The 22,185-nt window shown below is 39.7% G+C and overlaps 1 protein-coding gene across 4 annotated transcripts in view; it reads right to left on the bottom strand.

Moving 5' to 3' along the window:
• The window catches only part of RAPGEF4 (Rap guanine nucleotide exchange factor 4), a 142,354-nt gene that overhangs the window by 17,232 nt on the left and 102,937 nt on the right, over positions 1 to 22,185 (bottom strand). For all 4 annotated transcript variants that reach the window (XM_063162150.1, XM_063162151.1, XM_063162153.1 and 1 more), the window contains 10 exons: positions 20,084 to 20,172; positions 17,806 to 17,884; positions 13,271 to 13,421; positions 11,984 to 12,072; positions 11,527 to 11,557; positions 11,212 to 11,290; positions 9,911 to 10,057; positions 8,653 to 8,750; positions 5,553 to 5,678; positions 4,914 to 5,092 (listed from right to left, as the gene is read on the bottom strand). In XM_063162150.1, the coding sequence (XP_063018220.1) occupies positions 4,914 to 5,092; positions 5,553 to 5,678; positions 8,653 to 8,750; positions 9,911 to 10,057; positions 11,212 to 11,290; positions 11,527 to 11,557; positions 11,984 to 12,072; positions 13,271 to 13,421; positions 17,806 to 17,884; positions 20,084 to 20,172 (1,068 nt within the window). The remainder of the gene's footprint in view (positions 1 to 4,913; positions 5,093 to 5,552; positions 5,679 to 8,652; positions 8,751 to 9,910; positions 10,058 to 11,211; positions 11,291 to 11,526; positions 11,558 to 11,983; positions 12,073 to 13,270; positions 13,422 to 17,805; positions 17,885 to 20,083; positions 20,173 to 22,185) is intronic.

Here is a 22,185-nt window from a genome sequence, read left to right as displayed (position 1 = left end):
ATAGAAGGGATGCCATCCAGAGAGACTTTGACAGGCTTGAGAGGGACTGTGTGAACCTCATGAGATTCAACAAGGCCAAGTGCAAGGTCCTGTACCTAAGCTGGGGCAATCCCAAGCACAAACACAGGCTGGCTGAAGAATGGATTGAGAGCAGCAGCGGTGGCTCTCCCATGCTGTTCTTGTGAGGCCCTACCTCCAGAGTTGGGTCCGGCCCTGGAACTCCAACTTGGAGTTGGAGGACATGGATCTGCCGGAGTGAGTGCAAAGGAGGGCACTAATGTGGTGAGACACTGAGCAGCCTGCCCAGAGAAGTTGTGGCTGCCCCATTCCTGGAAGGGATCAAGACCAGGTTGGATGGGGCTTTAAGCAACCTGGTCTAGTGGAAGAATGGGCTGTTCCTGCCCATGACAAGGGGGTTGGAACTTGATGATCTTTACAGTCCTTTCCAACCCAAACTATTCTATGATTCTGTGATTTACCAAGAAAACTTTAAAAAGATTCAATCTATGATTCTCGTATTTTTAATTCATCATGGAAGCTCTTAGCTTCTCTGAGATATCCTTAGCTTCAGACAAAATTAGTACAATCATCTCATCCTACTGACTTCATGATTGCCACATCATCCTATTCTCCATCATCCACACCATTCTATTCTTTCTGTACTTTCATTTTTCCAGATTTGGATGTATTGAGTGAGTGACTCTTTGAGATCTCGGCCTCACTTGTGTCTGCACCGTGTGAACACTGAGCATGTGAATAAATGATCTCTCCCATATGCTGGTTTGTCTTTTGGGAGATTGATGCCCTCTCAGATCTTCTGGCAGAGCTGCTCACACAAATTCTCCCACATCAGATTAATGTCAGTGAGCAAGGGTAGAATGGATAAACTCAAATGCTAAAGCTACACCAACTTAATCTACTAGTACAGGTCAGGGAGTGCCTCATTAGTGGATCTGAGGGGAGATAAAGATGAAAAGCAGGCAGGATAGGCGGTCAGTGATAACCTCTTCCCTAAGCACAAGTAAATCCATAAAGAGATATCTGTCCACAGCCCATGACAGGATTGGGAATAAATTATGGCAGGGTTAAATAATTAGTAACACACAGCACTAGTGCTCAAACAAAGTAGGCAGCTGTAACTGTATCTGCAATATTTAATTTGAATCTATCTTCATATTTAAAAGAAAATGTTTTGCCAAATACCCTGTTAAGGAATACATTTTGACATTGTCCCAGTTAAAATCCACATAGATATATGATATTCTACCTCAGGTACTCAGTAAATCCTACAGGGACTACTATAAATAGCTCAGTTCCAGATGAAGGACCCCTGTAAGGCACTAGAAACAATGCTCCATCACTCTACTGCATATAAACTCCATGTAAAATGTCAAAAAGTGGATGCTCTAAAGCACCACAAAGCACCACCTAGAGCAGAGGTCCCTCTGCCTCACAGAATGGACTGTACCAGGAAAATCCCCTTGTTAGGATGAATAGCAAACACACACATACACTCTCTGGTCTCCAAAACAAACGTGTATGTGGTTAAAGTCTCTTTGTACTCACACAAGCATATTCATCTTGCCATTTTCTCTACAAACACACAGTTCAGAGATTTCTCACAGGCTCCTTGGGCTTATAACATATGCACATGTACACAAAGAATGATTTTCAAAAACTGAATGAAAATGTCTGAGTACACTGATACACAAGAAGGCTGCTAAATAGCCTGTGGATATATCTACAAAGAGGAAATACACACAAACTGCATTTGCAGACATCCATAACAGTATGTGCAAGCACATCCCAGAAGGACTTCCTTTTACAATTAATATGGGAAGAACTCACTGCTGGAAATACAGTTAACTTCTCCCCTTTGTTTGAAAGTTTGTTCCTACAATAGCTGGGGAAAAGAGATGAACCTGGTAACCTCTACATCCTTTTCCAGCAGATGCTGAGGCAAGACTGGCTCCTGGAACTGAAAGCACATGTGCACAGCACTTGGAGCCAGCACTTGGCCTTGTGCTTGCCTGCACAGACTGGGAGCACACATCAAGGGTGCATGGGGTGGCAGACACAAAATGATGTGCCTTCTGCAATGATATCTGCACCTCAAGCCACAGAACTGAAAAAAGCTTCTCAGTAGCAGTTATCTTTGAAAATGAGTACGTGCAAGGCATCTTGTTACCACCAGTCATGCCTAAGATTAATAGTGCAGCACTGAGCTGTTCTCCCTGAACACTTTTCTAATGAGTCTAGTACTTCTAGGTAGGGTAAAGTTCTCATTAGGTCTCAGGAATCTTCACAGGCAAAACTTCCTCAAAGATATTGCTTCAAGGTCTGGGCTTTTTCTCCTCTCTAACTTCGGTGCACTTTGTGTTTGTTTTAGTGCATGTGTAGCAGCTGTTACCATGGCAGCACTGCACAGAGGGCAGCAGCCTGGCAAAACTTCCCAGGGCCTTTCCAGCGGCTGGAATTAAACCTGCCCTCTTGGTTTGTACAGAGGAAAATCTTGTGCTTTGGATTTCTCTGCTTTTAGGAGACAAAGAGGACCCAGCAGAGCAGACTGCTTTTAGCTGTTTATTTTTAGCATTGTAGTGATACCAGAAACATGGAAGTAAACAGGAGGTTGTCAGGCTGTTGTAAATAGCACAAGATTAAACCCATGACTCGGAGGAATTCACAGGCTAGGGCAGTTTATTAAGGAGATATTTAACTGTAATTTTTAGGATACTTGATTTCAAGTGTTTATGGAAATTATTATTGTATCTTAATGACCACATTTCAACATTTTCTCATTTCATGCCTGAGATCAGGACAGACCCCGACGTCTGTGTGGGTGCCACTGCCCTCTCCTGGGCACAGCCCGCCAGGCCGGCAGCTGCTTCCAACTCCTGGCTGTGCAGTGAGATAATGGAATATGTGGGGTGTGTATTTTTAGAAACTAAAGAGGTAAATTCTGTCCTCTGTTCTAAATATAAAACTGATCCTGCATGCCCACCATCAGCTTTTTTAAATCTTCACCCTTGACCAATTGTAATTCAACTGCAGGGCCCAAAGTAGATCCCAGAAGGAAGCTGGTACTTGCCGAGCAGGGTGTCCTGGAGGAAGGAGCCACACTGATCCCCAGTTTTGATGCGAACACAGAGTTCAGCTACGTGCAATTACTAACTGGGAGGAGAGCAGCATCCCAGCAGCAACAGTAATCTCTTCCTTTACACAACTCCATGTAATGATGCAAAAAAGTTAAAATCTTGGTTTAACTGCAAGTAACAACATCTCTGTTGGTAGACCTGCCTAAAGGCTTCTAGCTACAATGCCCAGAGCTATAGACAAACGCTACAAACCTCTGCAAACTGTTTTTCAGACATCAATAAATACACCATGAGCTGGAAAGGGAGAGTGTAACAATAATAAAAATGTACCTATGCAGGGCATGGATATACCCCTGCTCCCTCTGAAGTCAGTCACTGCTCTGCTCTTGACTCTTTAGGGAGTCAAGGCTGACATCTCTGGCATGAGGGTTGCAAACAGTTTAAATCTGGATAGCAATACAGGAAGACAGAAAGAATGCCTGCTATCCAGCCTCAGACCCAGCAGTTAGTAACAAGACAGGACATTCATATTTTGCATTTTAAAAGTATAGGAAAAACAAATCACAGAATCACAGAATCCTTGGGGTTGGAGGGGACCTCTGGAGATCATCCAGTCCTACCCCCCTGCCAAGGCAGGGTTACCTGGACCAGGTGACATAGGAATGTGTCCAGGTGGGTTTTGAACTATGGACAGGGAGACTCAATGAACTCCCTAGGCAGCCTACTCCAGTGCTCTGCCACCCTCAACATGAAGTTACTCCTTGTGCTGACGTGAAGTTTTAGTTTAAGGGCCTTGCTCCTCATCCTGTCACTGGGTACAGGACAAAGGGCCTGGAACTATTCTCTTGGCACCACCCTTGAAGATATTTGAATGTATGGAGAGATCTCCTCTCAGTCTACTTTTCTCTAGACTAAACAGGCCCTGCTCTTGCGGGCTCTCCTCCTATGAGGGATGCTCCAGACCTCATATCATCTCTGTGGCCTCCACTGTGGCCTCTCCAGTAGCTCCTTGTCTCTCTTGTGCTGAGGAGCCCAGAACTGGGCACAGCATTCCAGATGTGGCCTCACCAGAGATGAACAGAGTGGGAGGAACACCTCCCTTGACTTGCTGGCAACACTCTTCCTGATGCACCCAAGATCCCACTGGCCCTCCTGGTCCCCAGGACCCACTACTGGCTCATGGTCACCTTGTCATCCACCAACAGTTCCAGTCCCTCTCTGCAGAGCTACTCCTTAGCAGGTCAGCCCCCAACCTGTGCTGCTGCTTGGGGTTACTCTTCCCCAGGTGCAGGACTCTACACTTTGTATCATCAGCAAACTTGCTGCAAATCCCAAACAGAATGAAAGTCACATGAGTGTCATCATCTCCATGCTCTCCTTACATCTCTTTACTCTCCCCTCTTGGTTTTCCCAGTCAGGGAAATTGTGAGAATGGTTCTCCTGAGCAGAACCAGAAACATTTCTGTTCTCAGGAAAATTAGGCTCAATTTTGTTAATATTCACTAATTCACAAACTAGTATTTGCTACTGTGTGGAAGGGTAAATGAAGGATTCTTCTAATGAACTGAAATATATTTTCTCACAAATTTGATGTGTAAACATGGCCCTAAGAGATCACAGATCAAGGAGCAATGGAAGAGTAGCACAAAAAAGAATATGTATTAACAAGGTTCTATACAGCCCTATAAGAAAACAGACAGAATTACCAAATACAGAATGTTTTAACCTCTACTCTGTGTGGCTGTCTGAAAAGAGAAAATAAAACCACATTGACTATACTGAACCTCACTTTCAGTTCCCACATGATTGCATACTTACTGGGCTGCTATCTTAATGTATTTCTTTAACAGCTGAACACGCTTGCTGAGTTGAGAGCAAAGACAAATCTCGGTGACCACCCAGAACTGAATTTCATTGAATCTTCTTAAAAACAAGTCCAGATTTGCTGTGGTCTTTTTAAAATTGTGCCTTCCAAAAGTGTGATAAATCAATTCCAGCTAGGAAAGAGAAAACAGTTTGGAATTCTTTTTGAAGTTGTGTTTCTTCAAGGAAAGAGACTAAGACTGACCAGGTAAGTATCCAGCCTGAATTTGCTCTGCAGTTGAGTTTACATTTATAGCAGCACAGATGACAAGGACTCAGGTTACAAATTCAGTATACAATAGCTGAGGCATAGTAAAAGTGTCACTACAGATTATATATAAACAGCTTAATACCTTAAAACAAACAAAAGTAATTCAACAAGCAGCACATGTCCAGAAGTCGTCTAACTTTATTTTTCTACTTTGCCTACAAAATTAAGAATGTGTTATACTTTCAAAACTTGTAGGTGGCTTTATTGTAGAATTTTGAAAATCAAGTTTAGAGAAGGTTTTGGAAATAATGCTCAAAGCTACAATGTACAGTTAAAACACTTTTTAATAGATTCTAACCTGCTGAATAGATAGATCCTCATACCTCATGCACACAGTTGAAGAGCTCCCAGTCATAAATTGTCATCTGATGTGCTAAGTCTTTGGAACTCATCAGTTCAAATGTTCCTACTGTACCAGTAGATGGTCCTTCTTGTTCTGGCAATGGTGCCTACAAACAAGAAAATATTATAAAAATAATTTAGACATATGGTTGGCGTTTTCATTCTATTATATTTCTAACTTTTTTTTTTCAGTGGGACTACTTTCCTAATCAAGTTTGTAGTAGTAAAACTGAAATTTGCTTTTAAACACAGGTATTGAGTAATGAGCAAAACCAGTATCCAGTATGCACAGGACAGTCAGGAAAATTCTGAAAGCTCCTCAGAGACACTGTAAGAAAATAAACCAGACAGTTCTCAGTGTGTTATTTTTAACATTGTTCTAAAATTTGAATCTATAATACACGTTGTGCTAACTAAAGCATGTGTGTTTGTTTAGGAGCATAGGTCTTTCCAAAAAACTTTTATGTTTCCTTTTTCACATGCACAAACAACTAGGCCACCAAGGACAAGCCAAATACTTTTACATATTCCTGATTCTAATGATGAGAATTGCTACATCTAGCATGCTTCAGAAATCTGCGGTGATTGCAAGATCTGCTGATCACTTATAAAATAAACCTCATACTTTCTCTTTGACAGTACACAAATTCGATGCACAATTTGTGATTATTGCAAAGTCCTGGCTAGGCCGTTTAAAATGATATAAACGCAGTCTTATGTGAAAGAACCAAGTACAAACCATTTCTGAAAGGCACTTCCATGCCACCCAGCCAATGAGACCTGATCTATGATTCTGCACACAGGTGAAGTATTAAACAGAGATTTAAAACACGGCTTGAGATAAGTCAGATGTGAAGCAGTCTGTGGTACATATCGGGCTGAAGTGTTTGAGCAGCACTGCCAAGGCACTGCCGGCCAGCCCCGGCACGGGGAGGGTGAAACACCGGCAGAGGCGCCGGGAAGGCGCGGGCCAGCGGCGCTGCTCCGGGAGAGGGCGGCAGAGCTCACACACACACGAGCATCCCGACCCGGAGCTCAGCCCTCGGTCACACACGGGGGACGGAGCACGAACTGACAACAGGCTGCTTCCCCAGCACAAACTCACTGGAGTCTGCCAGAATGACAGACCTTATTTAGATGCTGCGATATAAGAAATGAGCCTACTAAATGAATCCTGTTTTATATAAGAGCAAGGTACTAGCAAAAGAAATCTCTGACTGGATTAATACATCAAAACACTTTCTCAGTAGCACATAGTGTCTAGGGGTTTTACTGTTGTATGCATTCTTGCTTTGTACTCTAGGGAAAACTTTCCTTTCAATTATCATCGTCATACAAACCAACTAAAAAAACTTAACTAAATCACAAACATTATCACCTTAAAAGCTTCATCTATAATTTAAAAAAATAGTACAGAAGTATTCTCTAAAAAATCCAGAGCAGCCGTTAATATTACAAAAAGCTGCAGATTGCTTTGAATTGGGATTTGCACAAACACAAAATTTCTTTAGTTTATGACAACATATGAAATAAAAGTACAGCAGCTTTGTGTAGAAAATTCTAACTTGTGGAAATCTGTGGAAAGAGAACTGCCTACAGATTGAAAGATATCTTTTTTCCCCCCATTTGGAGATGAACACAACATAGCTGTTACCATAACAAACACATATTTTCCTATGCTAGGAAAGAAGCACTTAGATGCAAACTCACAGCATATTTGAAAACTCATCTACCCAGAACAATTTTCACATGGGAATTGCCAAATGTAATGTGCATAAATGTTCATGAACAGGAAGAAGCCAGAAACTGGAATGTGAAAGGATTAAACTGGGAGGCAGCTAAGGTTGTAACATTTTTTGATTTGTTTATACCTCTTTGAAAAAATGCAGCTGATAAGGGGTTGTAATTTGCTATGCAATGCTGAGGACCATTTTTAAGGTGCTGATTTTACTTCTGTAATTCTTACTGAATTCAGTCTAGTTGATGAAAAGTAGCACACTGCAGCCCTACATCTTAGAGCTCCCTGCAGCACTTTGAGTACTTGATGCATGGTAAATAGCACAGGAAAAAGGTACAGAAAGCCAAGACAATTTGCTGCAAAAACTATGTGTACATAGACAATGCAGAGCCATAAATAAGTACCCAGCACAGTTTTACTGATGCAACACCCCTGCTTTACAGTAGCATGCCCCATGAGGGTATCTACTTGTCAGGATTAATTAACCTTAAGGGAACACCAGAATTTAATAAGCTGAACAAGAGGTATCTCTGCATGGAACTACATATGCTGGATGTGCATTCCCTGGTTACTAAATTGAAAGAGCAGCAAAGAATAGATTTTACCATATCCATAAAAGAAATCAGGCATACATACTAAGTGGCTTGTTAAAAGCATACAGGAGGCTGAAACAAGGCTAGGAGTAATAGAGTTCATGCTGACATGACTTGGCAATGACATTTGTTTTTAATGAAATAAAAGGAACAAAAAGTACAGTCAAATCAAACTCTATAAAAGCAGACCCCATGGAGTTTGCTAGAATGACTGTATAAACTGTAAGTACTTATGAGCAATTCCACCTAAGAAAAAAACAGACTTTCTACCATGAATATTTTCTGTGCTTCTACTTAGAATTATCTCAGATTTTGACACAGTATTTTGTGGGGATGAGAAATAAAACAAAATTAAGCAAATTACTGCTGGAATCAAATCTCCAGAATGCTTTAATTGATAACATTTTTCTTAGAAAATATATCTCTATGACTTTGAGGAGATAATTGTGTAATGAAGAATTACTGCATGTCTTGGTAACAATACTCAGCTCTTCCTAAATGCTCAGTGTGACAGGGAGAGTACTGGGACCAAGTTGTGTTATGTGGATCAGATGGATGGATTTCTGGTCTACTTTAGGGAATTAGAACATCAGCTTGTTTTATTTTCAGGGCTCACCCTACTGCAGTGTGACAAGCCCTTTATTGTGAATGCTTCTACTAGCTTTTATGTGAAGTGTGGAAATGCAAAGAGGGCCAGGTGTCCAAATAAGCCAAAGCCCTGATGTTCCTGAGCACTGCACACTTACATACCAGAGCATCGAACTGATCCCGAGGGCAGGCAAACAGCCGGCCATTAACGCTCAGAGTGGTGAACACCGAAACATCGTGAGGCTTGAGCACAACCTTTTCTGTAAAAATGAAACAAATTATTACTTATTACAATTACAGCAGGATTGATCTACCAGCTGCACACATCACACTTCTGGGAACAAATTTTACCCAGTAATTCAAGTATTCAGGATACAGAATAGAAGACAACAAGATCCTCTTTACTGAAGAAATGTGGTAAGGTCAGCCCAAACCCGTCTCCTACAGAACCAGAATCCCAGTCCCAAACTGCACAGACAAGTCAAGAAGCCTGTGCTGCTATCACTAGACACTACCTGCAAAAATTAAGCCTCATTAGGGAGTCCAGTCATTTGTTGCTGAGCTGCAAGCATTTAGAGAGATGTTCTTAAAAGAAATTGCTCTGGAAGGCAGTAACTGCTCAAGGAAGTGATGGCAATGAATTACAACATTTCTAAAGAGCATCACATCACAGGTAAAGAAAAGATAACAAAGTAAATTACAAAACAGTCTCTTCCAGAAGATATTGGTGGTCAGCAAATCTGACAAAAAATTGCTTCAACTGCAAAAAGTAAAGCCGCCTGGTGTCAGTTCTCAGGAAGTAAGCCATTTTTGGCAGGCTCCACTGTTTGCAAAAATGCCTTCCAACACAGCTCTCATTACCTCTGTGTGTCTCCACACAGTCATACTCAACCAAAGCACTTGAGCAACATCAGTTCTCCAGCACAATTCACCTGCCAGTGACTCTTGCATTTCCACAGCATAGAGGGGGGCCTGATCCCTGACCCTCTGCAAACACTAGGTCTGTGTGTTTGGCACTAAGTTGCTCTTCAATGGTTTTCATGGACAGAGCAGCCAAAATAGTAGAGACCACTGCCAGAATGTTGGCACTGCAGTGTTTTCCGACATTGCTGATTCCCGACTTTAGTATGGATACCTCCTATTTCTGTTGCTAAAAAACTCTTACAACAGCAAAGAAAAATCAGGGTAGCTATGCTCTGTAACATGCAGATACACAAGATTCTCCACTGGTCCTGTCTTCTCTGTGAGCTGCAGTCTGTGCCAGCAGTAGAGGAAGGACTTGCCTCTCATTAGGACTTGTGTAAGAGCTGAACATGTACGCGGGTATAAAGCCTTGACTGAATTTTGGGGTCCTTCAATCCCTCCAAAAATTCTGCTCCAGCTTAACTGAGGAGTGTTTAAGATGATGCAGGTACAGTACCTCCCCCTGAACTGATCTTTACTATGATGAGGCCTTCTCCAGAGCCCAGCTTGTCTGCTACTGCACTGATCACTTCCTTCACAGAAGAAGACACTGGCACACGGATAGTGGTGTAGGTTTGGTCTATGCAGTACACCTTGAACAGAACTAAAGAAAAAAACATTGCACAGTTTATTCCACGTGTAAAAACCACTCATTTACCATACAAATTACTCTCACTTCAGTAACCACTCCTCATAAAATGAAACAAAGAAACAATAAATCACTACACAGCCCCCCCGTCCTCAGATGCTCTACAATTTCTACTACAGAAATCTCTGATTTCCCAGAGTTTTGGATTTTGGATTTTCAGTGTTCAGGACAGTGCCTGTCCTGTGAATGAGAAAGGTGCAGCCATATGAACTGAGCAGTTACTGCTGTCTCGACAGACACAAGAGGTAGTATTTCCCTGGCAGCAGGAACTGTTTCCCTCTTTGTAGGCCTAGAAACACCACTATGGACAACAGAAGCTGCATGACTGGCAGGATGTCTGCTGTTCATATATAGTTAGTTCCAGCTTTAACATAGTTCTTCTAATGGTCTGATTTCTGCCACCAGCTTTCTCAGCTACATGACCTTGAATTTTGTTACCTTGTTTTTACTGCTGCTCATTAGCAAGAGCTATCCTTTCATATCAAACATGTTGAAGAAGCAGCTGTTTTAGGTGAAGTTCCACAAAACAACCATTAAGAGTACCTTATCAGTAATCTGAAAATTACATTCTGATACAGTGATGTAAATTTTACCGTAATCTCTTCAGAGAATCAAACAACACCAATAGGGCAAACCAGCAGATTTTGGTTTTTAGGCTGTGTGCCTAGATTCTTGGATTCTAGATCCAGGGTCCATGGCATGATTATCTGCTCCACTCCTACCTTGCAAAGAACAGCTGTATATGTTAGCTCATAGGGGAGGCAGAGGCTCAAACATGACCTTCAGCTTCCACTCTTTATTGCACTGCCATTCCCTGCAGTAATGTCTTATTGGTTCTTCCCTGTTTTGTTCATTCCTTATTTTAAAGGTTTTTACATCTTTCTCCAAAGAAGCAGTGTTGGATGGCACAAGTAACTAAGGGAAAGACCAGGAGCACCTCAAACCAACAACAGAGAATAGTGGGCTAGCAAAAGCAAAGAGAGTTTGTTTCAGGCCAAGCTCTAAAATTCTAGGTAGGTACTTTCATTTATTTTTAAACCTTTTTTTGAGACAAACAAATTTATATAGATGCCAGTGACTCAAGAAAACTTAGCAGAGAAGAAACTCACCCTCATCACTGCCCCTGATAGGCTGGCGTTTCTGTGCTCTGTCATCACTTGTGTTGAACAGCTGCAGAAGAACTTTGTGCTGAAAATGAATCGTTCAGATTCACATTAGTGCAAGAATAAACATGCGGTACACAGGAGCTACAGTACATCTCTTATCAATAGCAGGAAAAAGATTAGCAATGCAAAATTTGACAATGTTAAAAGCTATCTCTCAATGTGGTTTTTAATATGTCCATGATTACTAAAGAGAAGATGCTTATGAATTTGCTGTGCTTAAGATTTTACTTGAGAAAATTAACAAATACATTTTCTTACCTTCTTTTGTGGTGCTTTAGGTTCTTCAGAACTATAGAAAGGTAAAGCATAGAATATACAATGAAATATTGCCTGGAAGATTTTGTGTACAAAATCACTTATAGAACATGGACCACTTGTCAAACTAGCATATAAATATAATCTTATTTATATATGAAAGGACTAGATTATACCACAGTTAATCTATGACCAAGGTAAAAAAAATATTATACAAAGTTCATGTAAGCATGAAATAAGCTTCTGTCAATCTCTCAGTAAGGTTATGGTGTTTGCAAGAATGATGTGGAAAAGAGGGCCATAGACATTCATTCAAATAAGCCTGCATGCAAACTTTCAATTTCATATAACTGAGTACCATTCACAAAGTGGCTTTTTAATAGATATAACCAATAAATTTTCTTCATCAATTTACTGAGAAAAAGGTCAGGGGAAGGAAAGAAGCAAAAACTATGCTTACATTTGCTTTACAATTTTCTCTAGCTCTGGAAGTTGCTCCTTTAGTGCTGCAATCATTCTGGTATCATCTGATACAGATACATAAAATTCCTGTAAATGATACAGAATAGTCTTTAAATAACTATAGGGGTAAATGAGCAGTACTCAGGAGAGAGGATTATGAGATGACATCTGATAGCTTAATGATTATAAAGAATGATAATCTGCATAGAGGAACACATGCTGGGCCCAACCCTCTATTACTTCTACTTGTTTATCTCCAGCTGATTTAAAGCAAGAGTTATACATGCAGAAGGGAAGCCTGATGAGGCTCCTTAGCTCACTCTGTAACCACCGGCTGCTTGTGTAAAACCTGCATTTTCACATTGTCAAGGAAAAGGACTAAAAAATCCACAAATAATCCAGCATGATAGGTTTTTTTATTCATTGCTGTTGTAGTCTTTAGGGCTTGATTTGCTCCTGAGTCACTGACTCTAATCCATTAAAGTATTACCCACTTTTAAACCTCCTCCATCCTCTTCCTATTACAGCTGCATAAAACTGTCCCCAAGAAGGATCTCTGTGCTTGCAATTAGTGATTGCTCTTTAAGTTCAGGACTAATGGAAGTCTATGTCATCTCCAAAGCTTGAAAAACTTTCCCATGTGGGTTTGTGGGGTGTCTACCACTCCTAAAGACCCTCGCTATTCGAATCCCTCTGCTAAATCTTAGATTCAGTTTTAAGCTCTTTAGGACAAGAACTTTCATTCAGCCAGTAACATATGGCATTCTGTTACATAAACACCATATATAATAAGAATGGCAATCCCAATTATTTAACATTGGCAGTGCATTTTTATCTTAGAAATCCAAGGATATGGCAGATACCACAAAGAATTTACAAGGGTTCTGAAAACAAATATCTTAAGTTTCAATAGCTGCAGTACAGCTTTAATTCAAATGAAAAGGACTTTTGGTTCTGTAGAGTGGCAGCCCTCCAGCTCCTTCCTGGCACACCTCAGGCAGGCATAAACAGCCCTCCAGTTCAGCCTGTAGGGCCCCTGAACCATTCAGAAGAAAATAGTAGAAAAAGCAAATTCAGCTACTGCTATAACACAAGCTACCCATACAATGCTTTGAAAGGGATCTGCAACACTATTTTCAGAGTTCCAGAGGCAGGCAATGGTTCAAACACTGTTGTGGTGCCTTCACTGTCTGCAGCCAAACCTGACAAAACATCATAAACTGAAATAAACTTTGCACTTTGAAATGATCTCTTTCACTTCAGTGATACAATGATTCCTTTATACCTCCAAAAAGGCCATTGCTGCTTCATCTTCTTGCAGTAAATCTCCATATAAAGCAGCCCACTGCAGAACCAGCCGAATGACTCGCCGTTTGTTGTTGAGGGCATAATCCATCTTCTCCTGCTCTGTACCCTGAGAAGGCTGGGCATGATAGGTGCCCCAGTGTCAAGGAAAACATTCAGTGATTGAAAATATCAAGCCCAGTATGAATTCACGAGCAACTGACTTCCAACAAACCACTTTCAGGATGCTCAAACATAACTTTCCAAAATACACTGCTAAATTCTGACATCCACTAGCATAAGAATTTGCAAACTTTTCATGTTCATACTAAAAAGTAAAATGAAAGTGAATTTTCTGAAGAGCACAGGAAGGATCACAGTTTCACCAGAGAGATGGTTGCTCTAGGAGAACAGAAGAGAAATGACACTTGGAACAACAAAGAGGATTAACCATGGAGACTGAAGAAGGATATTTCTCCTTGTTCCTCTTTGGAAACACTTGAAGAAAAAGAAAAATGTCACTTTGTGTTCATTAACAATTCCAATTTTCCATTGGTTAGGAAGACTACCAGAATTAACCACCAGTGCTATTCCTTTTGTTTTTACAAGGTATTGCAACTCAAAATGAACTCAGTCCCATTAAGGGAGAGGGACTTTGACATTTACAGCCTAAACTGACTATAGAAACACAGGGCAAAATAATAAATTTTGTAATAGCCTCATTGTCATGAGGAAATCAGACATTTTCACTATGTCAAATAAAGTGTATTTCAAACACAATACTTTGTGAAAGTTATTTTGTGATGAACAATATGAAAAAATGGGAAACATTTCAACGACCTTTTTAAAGACTAAGTGTCAACATTACAAAACTACACAAATAGCTAAAAGGCCAAAAGTAACATTTAGTGAAAGGAAAAAAAACAAGAAAAAAAGTAAAAGCACAATGGGCAATAAATTGAGATAATTTGAGTCTTTAACCTGTGTGAAAATGAAGTATCTCCAGAAGAAACAGGATATGACAATTTGTGTGTCTATTTCTCACTGAAAAAAGGTTAACAATATATATTTCAACTGTTCAGATAAACTGAGAGCTGAGTGGAAAGTAAGCACCAAATGAGTGCATTTACACCTTAAACTTTGCTTCCCAGTTACCAGATTTCTGATTCTGGACTGCCAAGAGTAATGCTATTCCCAGTTACATAGTAACATGTAACATTAAAACACTGTCACTCTCCCTCACAGCCACGTCCAGCATCCTTGCATCCTTCCAAGATGAACTTTGAGTTGCTGTACCAAAATATTTTAAAATACTAATTAGAAAATAAAAATGTTAATGAGGAATACAAATTATATAAGGTATTTATTCTAAGCTTCTAATTTAGAAAAAAAAAAATCTCTAACAATACTATTAATAAAATGCAATGGGGAAAAGTACCTATTAAATCACACTTAGAAACGATCCTGCGGCCCAAAGCCCTAGGGTGCTCATTTGACTGACAAACTTTCAGAAATCTGCATTTTAATTTTATTTGGAAAGGTTTAAAATTAGCAGAGAACTAAACATGACAGTACAATTAAGGCAGAAAGGCAGAAGGTCATAAGAAGTAAATAATTCATTCTAAGTTATGTGCTCCAATATCTTAGGGAGTAAGTTTAATATTCTACAGAGTCATTTTTCTCATGCTATATTTACCTTTCAAACACTATAATTATTTAATGTATTTTTACTTTCTTATTAACTGACTCACCACAGGCACTGGTAATTTTTCTGTATTTTTACTGCTCATTTACACTGATTTATCTTTTATGAACATTATCACAGGGAAATTCAATGAAAGGTTCTCACATTTTTATGTGATCTTCAGGATGCAGCTTCACTACAGACTGCAATCAGAAATAAACTGTGATGTACACTTGCAACAAGTGTCAGATAATTGCCAAATATTTATCAACACCAATATGGTTAGAGCTCAATATATACATATATTTCTGATTTTCCCTAGCATATGCTAAGAAATTGAAGCAATTCTGAAGGCTGTTCTTCCCTGTATAGGAAGACCCAGCTATAGCAGGAGCTGTGCAAGATCATTGATACAACAGAATGCAAAATTTTTGGAGGCACGATGGTAAAGGAGAAACGTGCTGAAGAACTATCATCTACAGAGAGCAAAAGAGGAGTTTATTCTTTCCAAGTATTTGGACAGTGGTACTTTTAAGGTGCACTCTTGCACACATGATTACACACAGGCACTGACTCAAGGTCACTTTTGGAGTTGCTGCTCTATTTCAGGTTTTCTTTCAGGCCTTGTCCTGCCTCCATCTGACAAACTGTAGCTCTGAGAGTTTGTCCATTTCTATGCTGTGAAGAAGAGGGGGAAAGGGGGCCTTGGTCCAACACACAGGACTTATATCTGATCCAGGACAGTGGAGCATGTTTTGCTTCCCTATAAAACAGAAATTTGGGGTTTTTTTTCATATTGCAGGATCTATTCTATAATGACTGAAAAAGCCTTGGTGTGCAGAAGGACAGGACAGAATAGGCATGGAATCCACAGCAAGCAATAATGTTACTTGGACAAAATCGTGCATCTGTCCATTCTGTTCAGGATTAAAATAACTTACAAATGACTGCTGTAAAAGAAGTGAAAACCCAAATAATTTATACTCTGTACTATGCTTGAAAGCACTTCAGTGGTCAAGCTCTACTCATACTTGCATGCTGCCAGCTAAAATAGTATCCTAAGTGGGTGTAGGAAAATAGACTTGTTTTGATTCAAAATTGGGAGCTGAAGTAAAAAGTCACCGACTGAATCAACTTTTCTTCTTTTTCTGTTTTAATTTCCTCATTGAGCATAACTAATCTCTCCTTAGTCTCACAGCACTGGCGAACACTTTTGTACCATGATTTTGCTCCAAAAAGATGAGCTTTGTTAGGAACCTTTCAACTCTAACAATAAATTTCAATGGTACAATCAACAAAGCACAGTTAGCTTTTCCATATTCAGAATGAACCAAATAAATAATAATTCAGCTCCAGGAAAGCTAACACTAAAGCAGTAGGATACCAGTTACTTCCAGCTCCTCTGTGAAAAGAATTAACACGATGCTTGCCATGACCCACTGAAGACCATGGTCTTAGCATCCTCTCCAGAACAGATTTCATCACAAGTATTTACCCTTAAGTGCGATTATCCTTAACTTTGATTACCATAAAAGCTTTTCCCCTCTAAAGAATTAGGTACATTTTACTTATGGGTCTGATTTTCCCAGTTGTTGGATAGAGGTATTCAATTATAACTGTGTAAAGAGAAGCCTGAATCTCAAATGGACTGACTGAATAATACGAGCTAAGTGAATCAGGACAAAAAACCCCAAACATTAAAAGTGTTGCCCTTTCTTCCCCTCTGAATGCTGTCAGCAACAGCATTTCATAATACTTTTGATATCCAAAACAATGTGATTTTGGAAATGTGTTTGTTTCAGGTGTGCGAACAATCTTCTGCAGACCAGTTTCATGGGTCCAAAGGTTTTCAAAACAATTACTCTTTTCGCTAGGAGTAACACAAATGGATTCTCAAGCTTGCCAGACAAGGACACAATGCTCTATTTTGTGGTTTCAGGAGGTGAGCTTTCCCAGATGTCACTCGCCCCACTGAGCTTGAAGGAAAGCACTTTCACACCATTGCGATTCAAAACAAATAAATAGGGAGCTGAAGTTATTATACCCCTGTCAAAATTCTATAAAACAGAAAACATTATATGTTTATTTAATGTTCCCAGTCACTTGATAGCTTCAAGTCACTGTGCACAAGGAAAACTCTCTAGGTCCAACAGCTCCTCAAACTAAACAATCTGCCAGTAAGTGACAGATGGACATTTCACAGACTCCTGTGAAACATGCAGAGAGGATGAGAATCATCCCCAGCTCTCAATGCTCTCCACTATTAAGATTTCATCTCCTAGTATTCACATCCAATTGAAGTTTCTTACAGTTTGTTTGCATATGCTATAGACTATTATTACAGATTATTACTACTTTTTCATAACAATTATGACAGTGCCTAGGAACTACTAACCCACTGCAAGTTCAGGCAGCCTCCTGCTAGAGGCAGTTCACAGTTTGCAATCTGTTCAGTGGACCACTGAAATCACTAAGCCATAACCGTCCCAGTTAAAATGCAGATGCTGTAGTTCAGCAAAACCCAAAAAAGACAGGGAGGATACAGGAAGAATAACCCAAATTTTTATGTAAGTTCACTTGTTTGGTGGAGGGACAGTACATTTATTTCCCTTGGAACAGCAATCATCACAGGAAATAGAGAGTTTTCATGGTCTGTACTGTATCTCATCATGGGTAATACACTATCCATTTCAGAGTTGTTGAGCTATGCACAGCTGCTGGTCAGACACTGAGAATCTACTCACAAGGCACAGCCTCCATGGGACAAGATGTACTTCCTGACAGAGGGAATCTTCACTTTCATCACTGACAGGTATAATGGCTAAAGCAACTTTTCTCTTAAAAAAGGATATTGTGCCATCAAGGCTGGGCAGAGCTGACTATTTGGCATAAAAACACAGTGCATCATAATAAAATCATTTAAAACAGAATCTGTGAAAAAAAGAGAAATAATATAGTCAATTAAACCTCTGCAAACAGCTAGGGGATTGTCAAGGATGAGATTTCTTTCACCTGAATGATCTTATTAGCCCTCTGCAGATAATTAAGTGGTCTTTTTGCACTTTCTTTGTAGGCATTAGATACAAAAAAAGAGTAAGGAACAAATATGAGCTAAAATATTAATCTTTTAGTCTTGTCTGCATGAATTTTATTGCATTAATTTTATTGTTAACAGGTATTTACCTGGGGTCAAAGAGAAATCTGGGACAGCAAAAAGCCCCACATCTGTGCTGAAGTGAAATATTTGGATATATTTCTCTACAAGTGTGGAGTTCTATGCAAGGAAGAATTTGGCCTTTCACACCTGGGTACCTAAAAAGAGCGGTAGCATTTGGCTTTAGGAGTTACAATACCAGGCAGCACACTTAGCATATCCCACACAGGAAAAGGCAAACAATTTCATTCTTTGCTGATTTCCTAGCACTGAGTAGAAGCCTAAAAGAGGTAAATGGACAGTCAAATTTCTGGGTTTATTTTGATTCAAAGGTATCACAGCTGCTACATTTACATTAAAATGTATATGAACAATATGACTGACATTTCTCTGGCAAAACCCAGCACAGTATTTTTTCTGCTAAAATGACCTGTGGTAGTGCTGGTGCAAATCCCAGTTTGCCTAAACTTTGTATTTGTTACAACGAGAAGGATTTATAAAGCCTGGCTGCAGAGGCCAGAATGAGTTTGGCAGGCTTATATGGAATCACTGAGAAACAGTGAACACAATACCCCAGGGTATTATTTCTACAGTGCAACTTCTGAGATAACAGAAACATTTACAAACATTGTAAGGAATGGCAGAAGAAATACGAACACAACTGTGCAATATAATATTACGTCATTGCTTCCACTTCCCATATGAAAGCATCTCTCAGTTGACAAAATTCACCTCTGGAAGGGCAGCACTTTTTCAATGTAAGACCCAGGGCAAATTGGTTTTTAAATACTCTTAAATTAAAGGAATGCATAAACAAAAAATTCTGTTTTCCAGCATTCTGTGATCCTATATCCTAAAACTAATTTACGAATTGTGACACATTATATTGTATTGGGATATAGGTACAATCTTGTCACTAGATGTTTTGACAAAAAGTTTTAAAATATTTTAAAAAGAATTTGTTTTGAAAAATATATAATTTGTGCATACTGCAGATGGCAAACTTGTGATTATATGGCTGTAAGCATGAAGGAGAATACTCTGCTTGCAATTCTAGTAAACAGGTATCTATGAAAAGGATCCCTTTTGTTTCTGTCTTTAAAGTAATGGAAACATACACTTTAAAAGGATTTCTGTAATTTTTCACTAATTCCACCATTTATGCACCACTACAGATGTTTCTCCAATACCGTGAGGTCAATCACAGATTAACTGGATTTAAGAACACCTTTGAATATGTACTTAGCAGACATCTGTAGTGCAAAAAGAACTTGCAAAAGCAATGTTACGTAGTTTAATATGTAGGTCTGTGCATTACTTTATGAGAATTATGAGGATTTTTTGTGTCTGATTCTTCAAAAATTAAATTGTAAGTCTGCAAATATCTATATCCCTAGATGTAAATTCTCTGTTCTCTTTACACTAATGAAAAGCAGCCCACTAAGTGTAGATGCAGCAACCTGCATTCTTGGGACAGAGTTCATGCTGTGCCAAATTCTCCATTGAGTAACAATTCTTCTCCCCCTGCATATAGGAAAATATCACAAACACAAAATTTAAACTGTGATATTTTAAATGTGATGTGAAGATTTGAGAATACTTATATTAGCACAATGTAATGTCTGCAGGTATCAAGCTATTTCACAGTGACCTCCAGAACAAGGGGTACCATTACTAATGGGGTGTTCTGTCCAGGCCTTATGGTTGTGCCTAATTAAAGTCATAAGTGCTGGTCTGGCACCTTGGAGGATTCTGCTATTCTACTATGACCTTAAAGGACAAACACAATAGAGCAGGCTTGGAAAAGTGGATTCCTATTTTTAATTCTGAATTTCCTTAACTCTCTTGGGGTTGTTTTAGAGCAGCAGACAGTTCTTCTGACAAAAACCACCACTACAGGGGCTTTTCAAAGCAGTGTTCCCACAGCAACTCCACCTTATAGGGTAATAGCAAAACAGCTTCTGCCATGTGGGTACCTGTTGCTTCATTTAAAGTTGCTTCAAGGCGCATAGTTTCTAGAAAGTGCTCTAAAATTTTCTCTGGGGTTCCTGACATCACAATATACCTGAGGGAGAGAAAGGAGCAGTTAGCATCTCACAGCCAAAAGAGCTAATCGAGAAATAATTGCGTACCAGCAAGAAGATCAGGACTGCTGTGCTGCTGTGTGCCAAGCTCCTGCTCCGACCAGAATCTCTGTGTGTTTAGGGCAAAACCCCTCACAATCTTTGCTGGCTTCCCCCCGTAAACCTTAACAGTAACGTTCTCCACCCGGCCCAGGGATGAGAGACAGCCCCCTCCCACACAAGCACTTCAGTATAACACCACCACAATCACACCACAATCAGCAGAGCTGCAATGGTCCAAACTCAGAGAAGTACAAGCAAAAATGCTCCTCCACTGAGAATAAGTATCTGAGTAACAACAGCAATTTTCAGTCACAAAAAGGTCTTAACTATGGTCTTAACAGTTTCAGACTCACTATGAGCCTGAAATAAGAACTAGTGTGTATCAGTGTCAGAGCAACGAAACAATTTCCTTCAGCATCCCTGACACAGGTTGGTCTGGGAAGGTGGGGGCAGATAATGAAATAGCACACTGTATCCTCAAGTTTGTGCAATGCCTTGCATAGCTGAAGTGTTTCAAGTAGATAAACTGAGAATTGTACCATTTCCTGCAATTAGTTTAGTGAGGTGAGAGAACTAGTGCAACAGCCAGGTTTTTCTGCTTCATGCAAAAACACTGGCAAGATTTTAAGTACCCACAGAATATCATATGATATTGGAAAACTTGTCCTGTCATCTTTTTTTTTCTCTTTTCTCATGGATCAGATTTCTTTATATTTCCCTTCATTCTTTCAATCTTTGCTTTTTTTTTCCTTTTTTTTCTTTTTGGAATTCAACTGATAAAGTATGAAACTTAAAAAAAATAAAAGAAAAAAAAGAAAGAAAAAAACCCTGAGAAGTGAAGATACTCTGCTCCTGCTGAGAAATAAGTGGTGGAGCTGAGCTCCTGGGAGCTCCTCCTCACTTTGAGCACTGACCGTCACAGTTCTTTTACCTGCCAACCTCTTTGGAAGAACTGTATTGATGTCCCAAGAACACAAACACTTGTTAAGCCAGTGCACATTCTCACAGAGACACTAACCAAGTATCTAAGTGAGTGAAGCAGAGAAATCACAGGTTGCTGTACTCTGAATATGAAAGTGGAAATGAACAGTGAAGTGACTTGCAGGGCTGCTGAATTCATGCTGCATGAGTGTGATCACCCATAAAGAGTTAGATAAGTGATAACTTCAGAGCCAGTCCTCCCAAGTGAAACTGGCACTGAGTGAAAGCACAGCTCAGGGAGCTGGGTAGGAGCTCTGCCTCCTCTGTAGAGAAGGCAGTGGAATCCAAACTGTAACCAAAGGATCTGCTCCCAAAATGAAGATTCTCCCAAGGCCAAGATGAGAAAATTAGCTCTTTCCTGAGAAGAGGTGCCTAATAAGCTCCTCTTTTGAGCAGTCATTTTCAAAAGTACTGAACACTCCACTAACACATTCCAGTAACACTTGATTTCTGGAAATCAAGAAACTGGTAATTTTGGTTTGGTCTCTCAAACATAAATGTAGCCACTTACTCTATTTCCTAAGGGAAGAAACATTGTCCTCAGACCCAGTGAACTCACTTTGAAGATTTTAAACATAAAGACACTGCCAACAAAGAATTAACAAAGAATCCAACTGGTGAAAAGCAGACAGTGAACCTTCAGGGTAACTTCCTCTTTTGGGTAACTTATGTCTATTGGTCATACTTATCAGCAAAAGCTCCCTTGCTGCCACATTTATAGTACCCAAAACCTGGGCAAATGAGTAAAATATTTACAGAAATGAAATTCTGAACTTTACCTGAAAATATTCCTGGTATATAAGGCCTAACTTACCCATAAATATCTCTGGCTATTTTTATCAAATTCTGAAAAAGAAAATGTTAAATAATACAAGTAACACTGGTGCAAAGAGTTTGAAAGGAAGGCAGTGTTTCAAAATGTTCAAATGGAACTTTCACTTTTGGAAGCATGAAAAATGTGTCAGACCCAA

This window comes from Melospiza melodia, chromosome 8 (assembly GCF_035770615.1).
Source record: "Melospiza melodia melodia isolate bMelMel2 chromosome 8, bMelMel2.pri, whole genome shotgun sequence".
NCBI classification, from domain to species: Eukaryota; Metazoa; Chordata; class Aves; order Passeriformes; family Passerellidae; genus Melospiza; species Melospiza melodia.
Note: the sequence above shows the minus strand (reverse complement) of the source record. Positions and strands in the feature narration are given on the sequence as shown.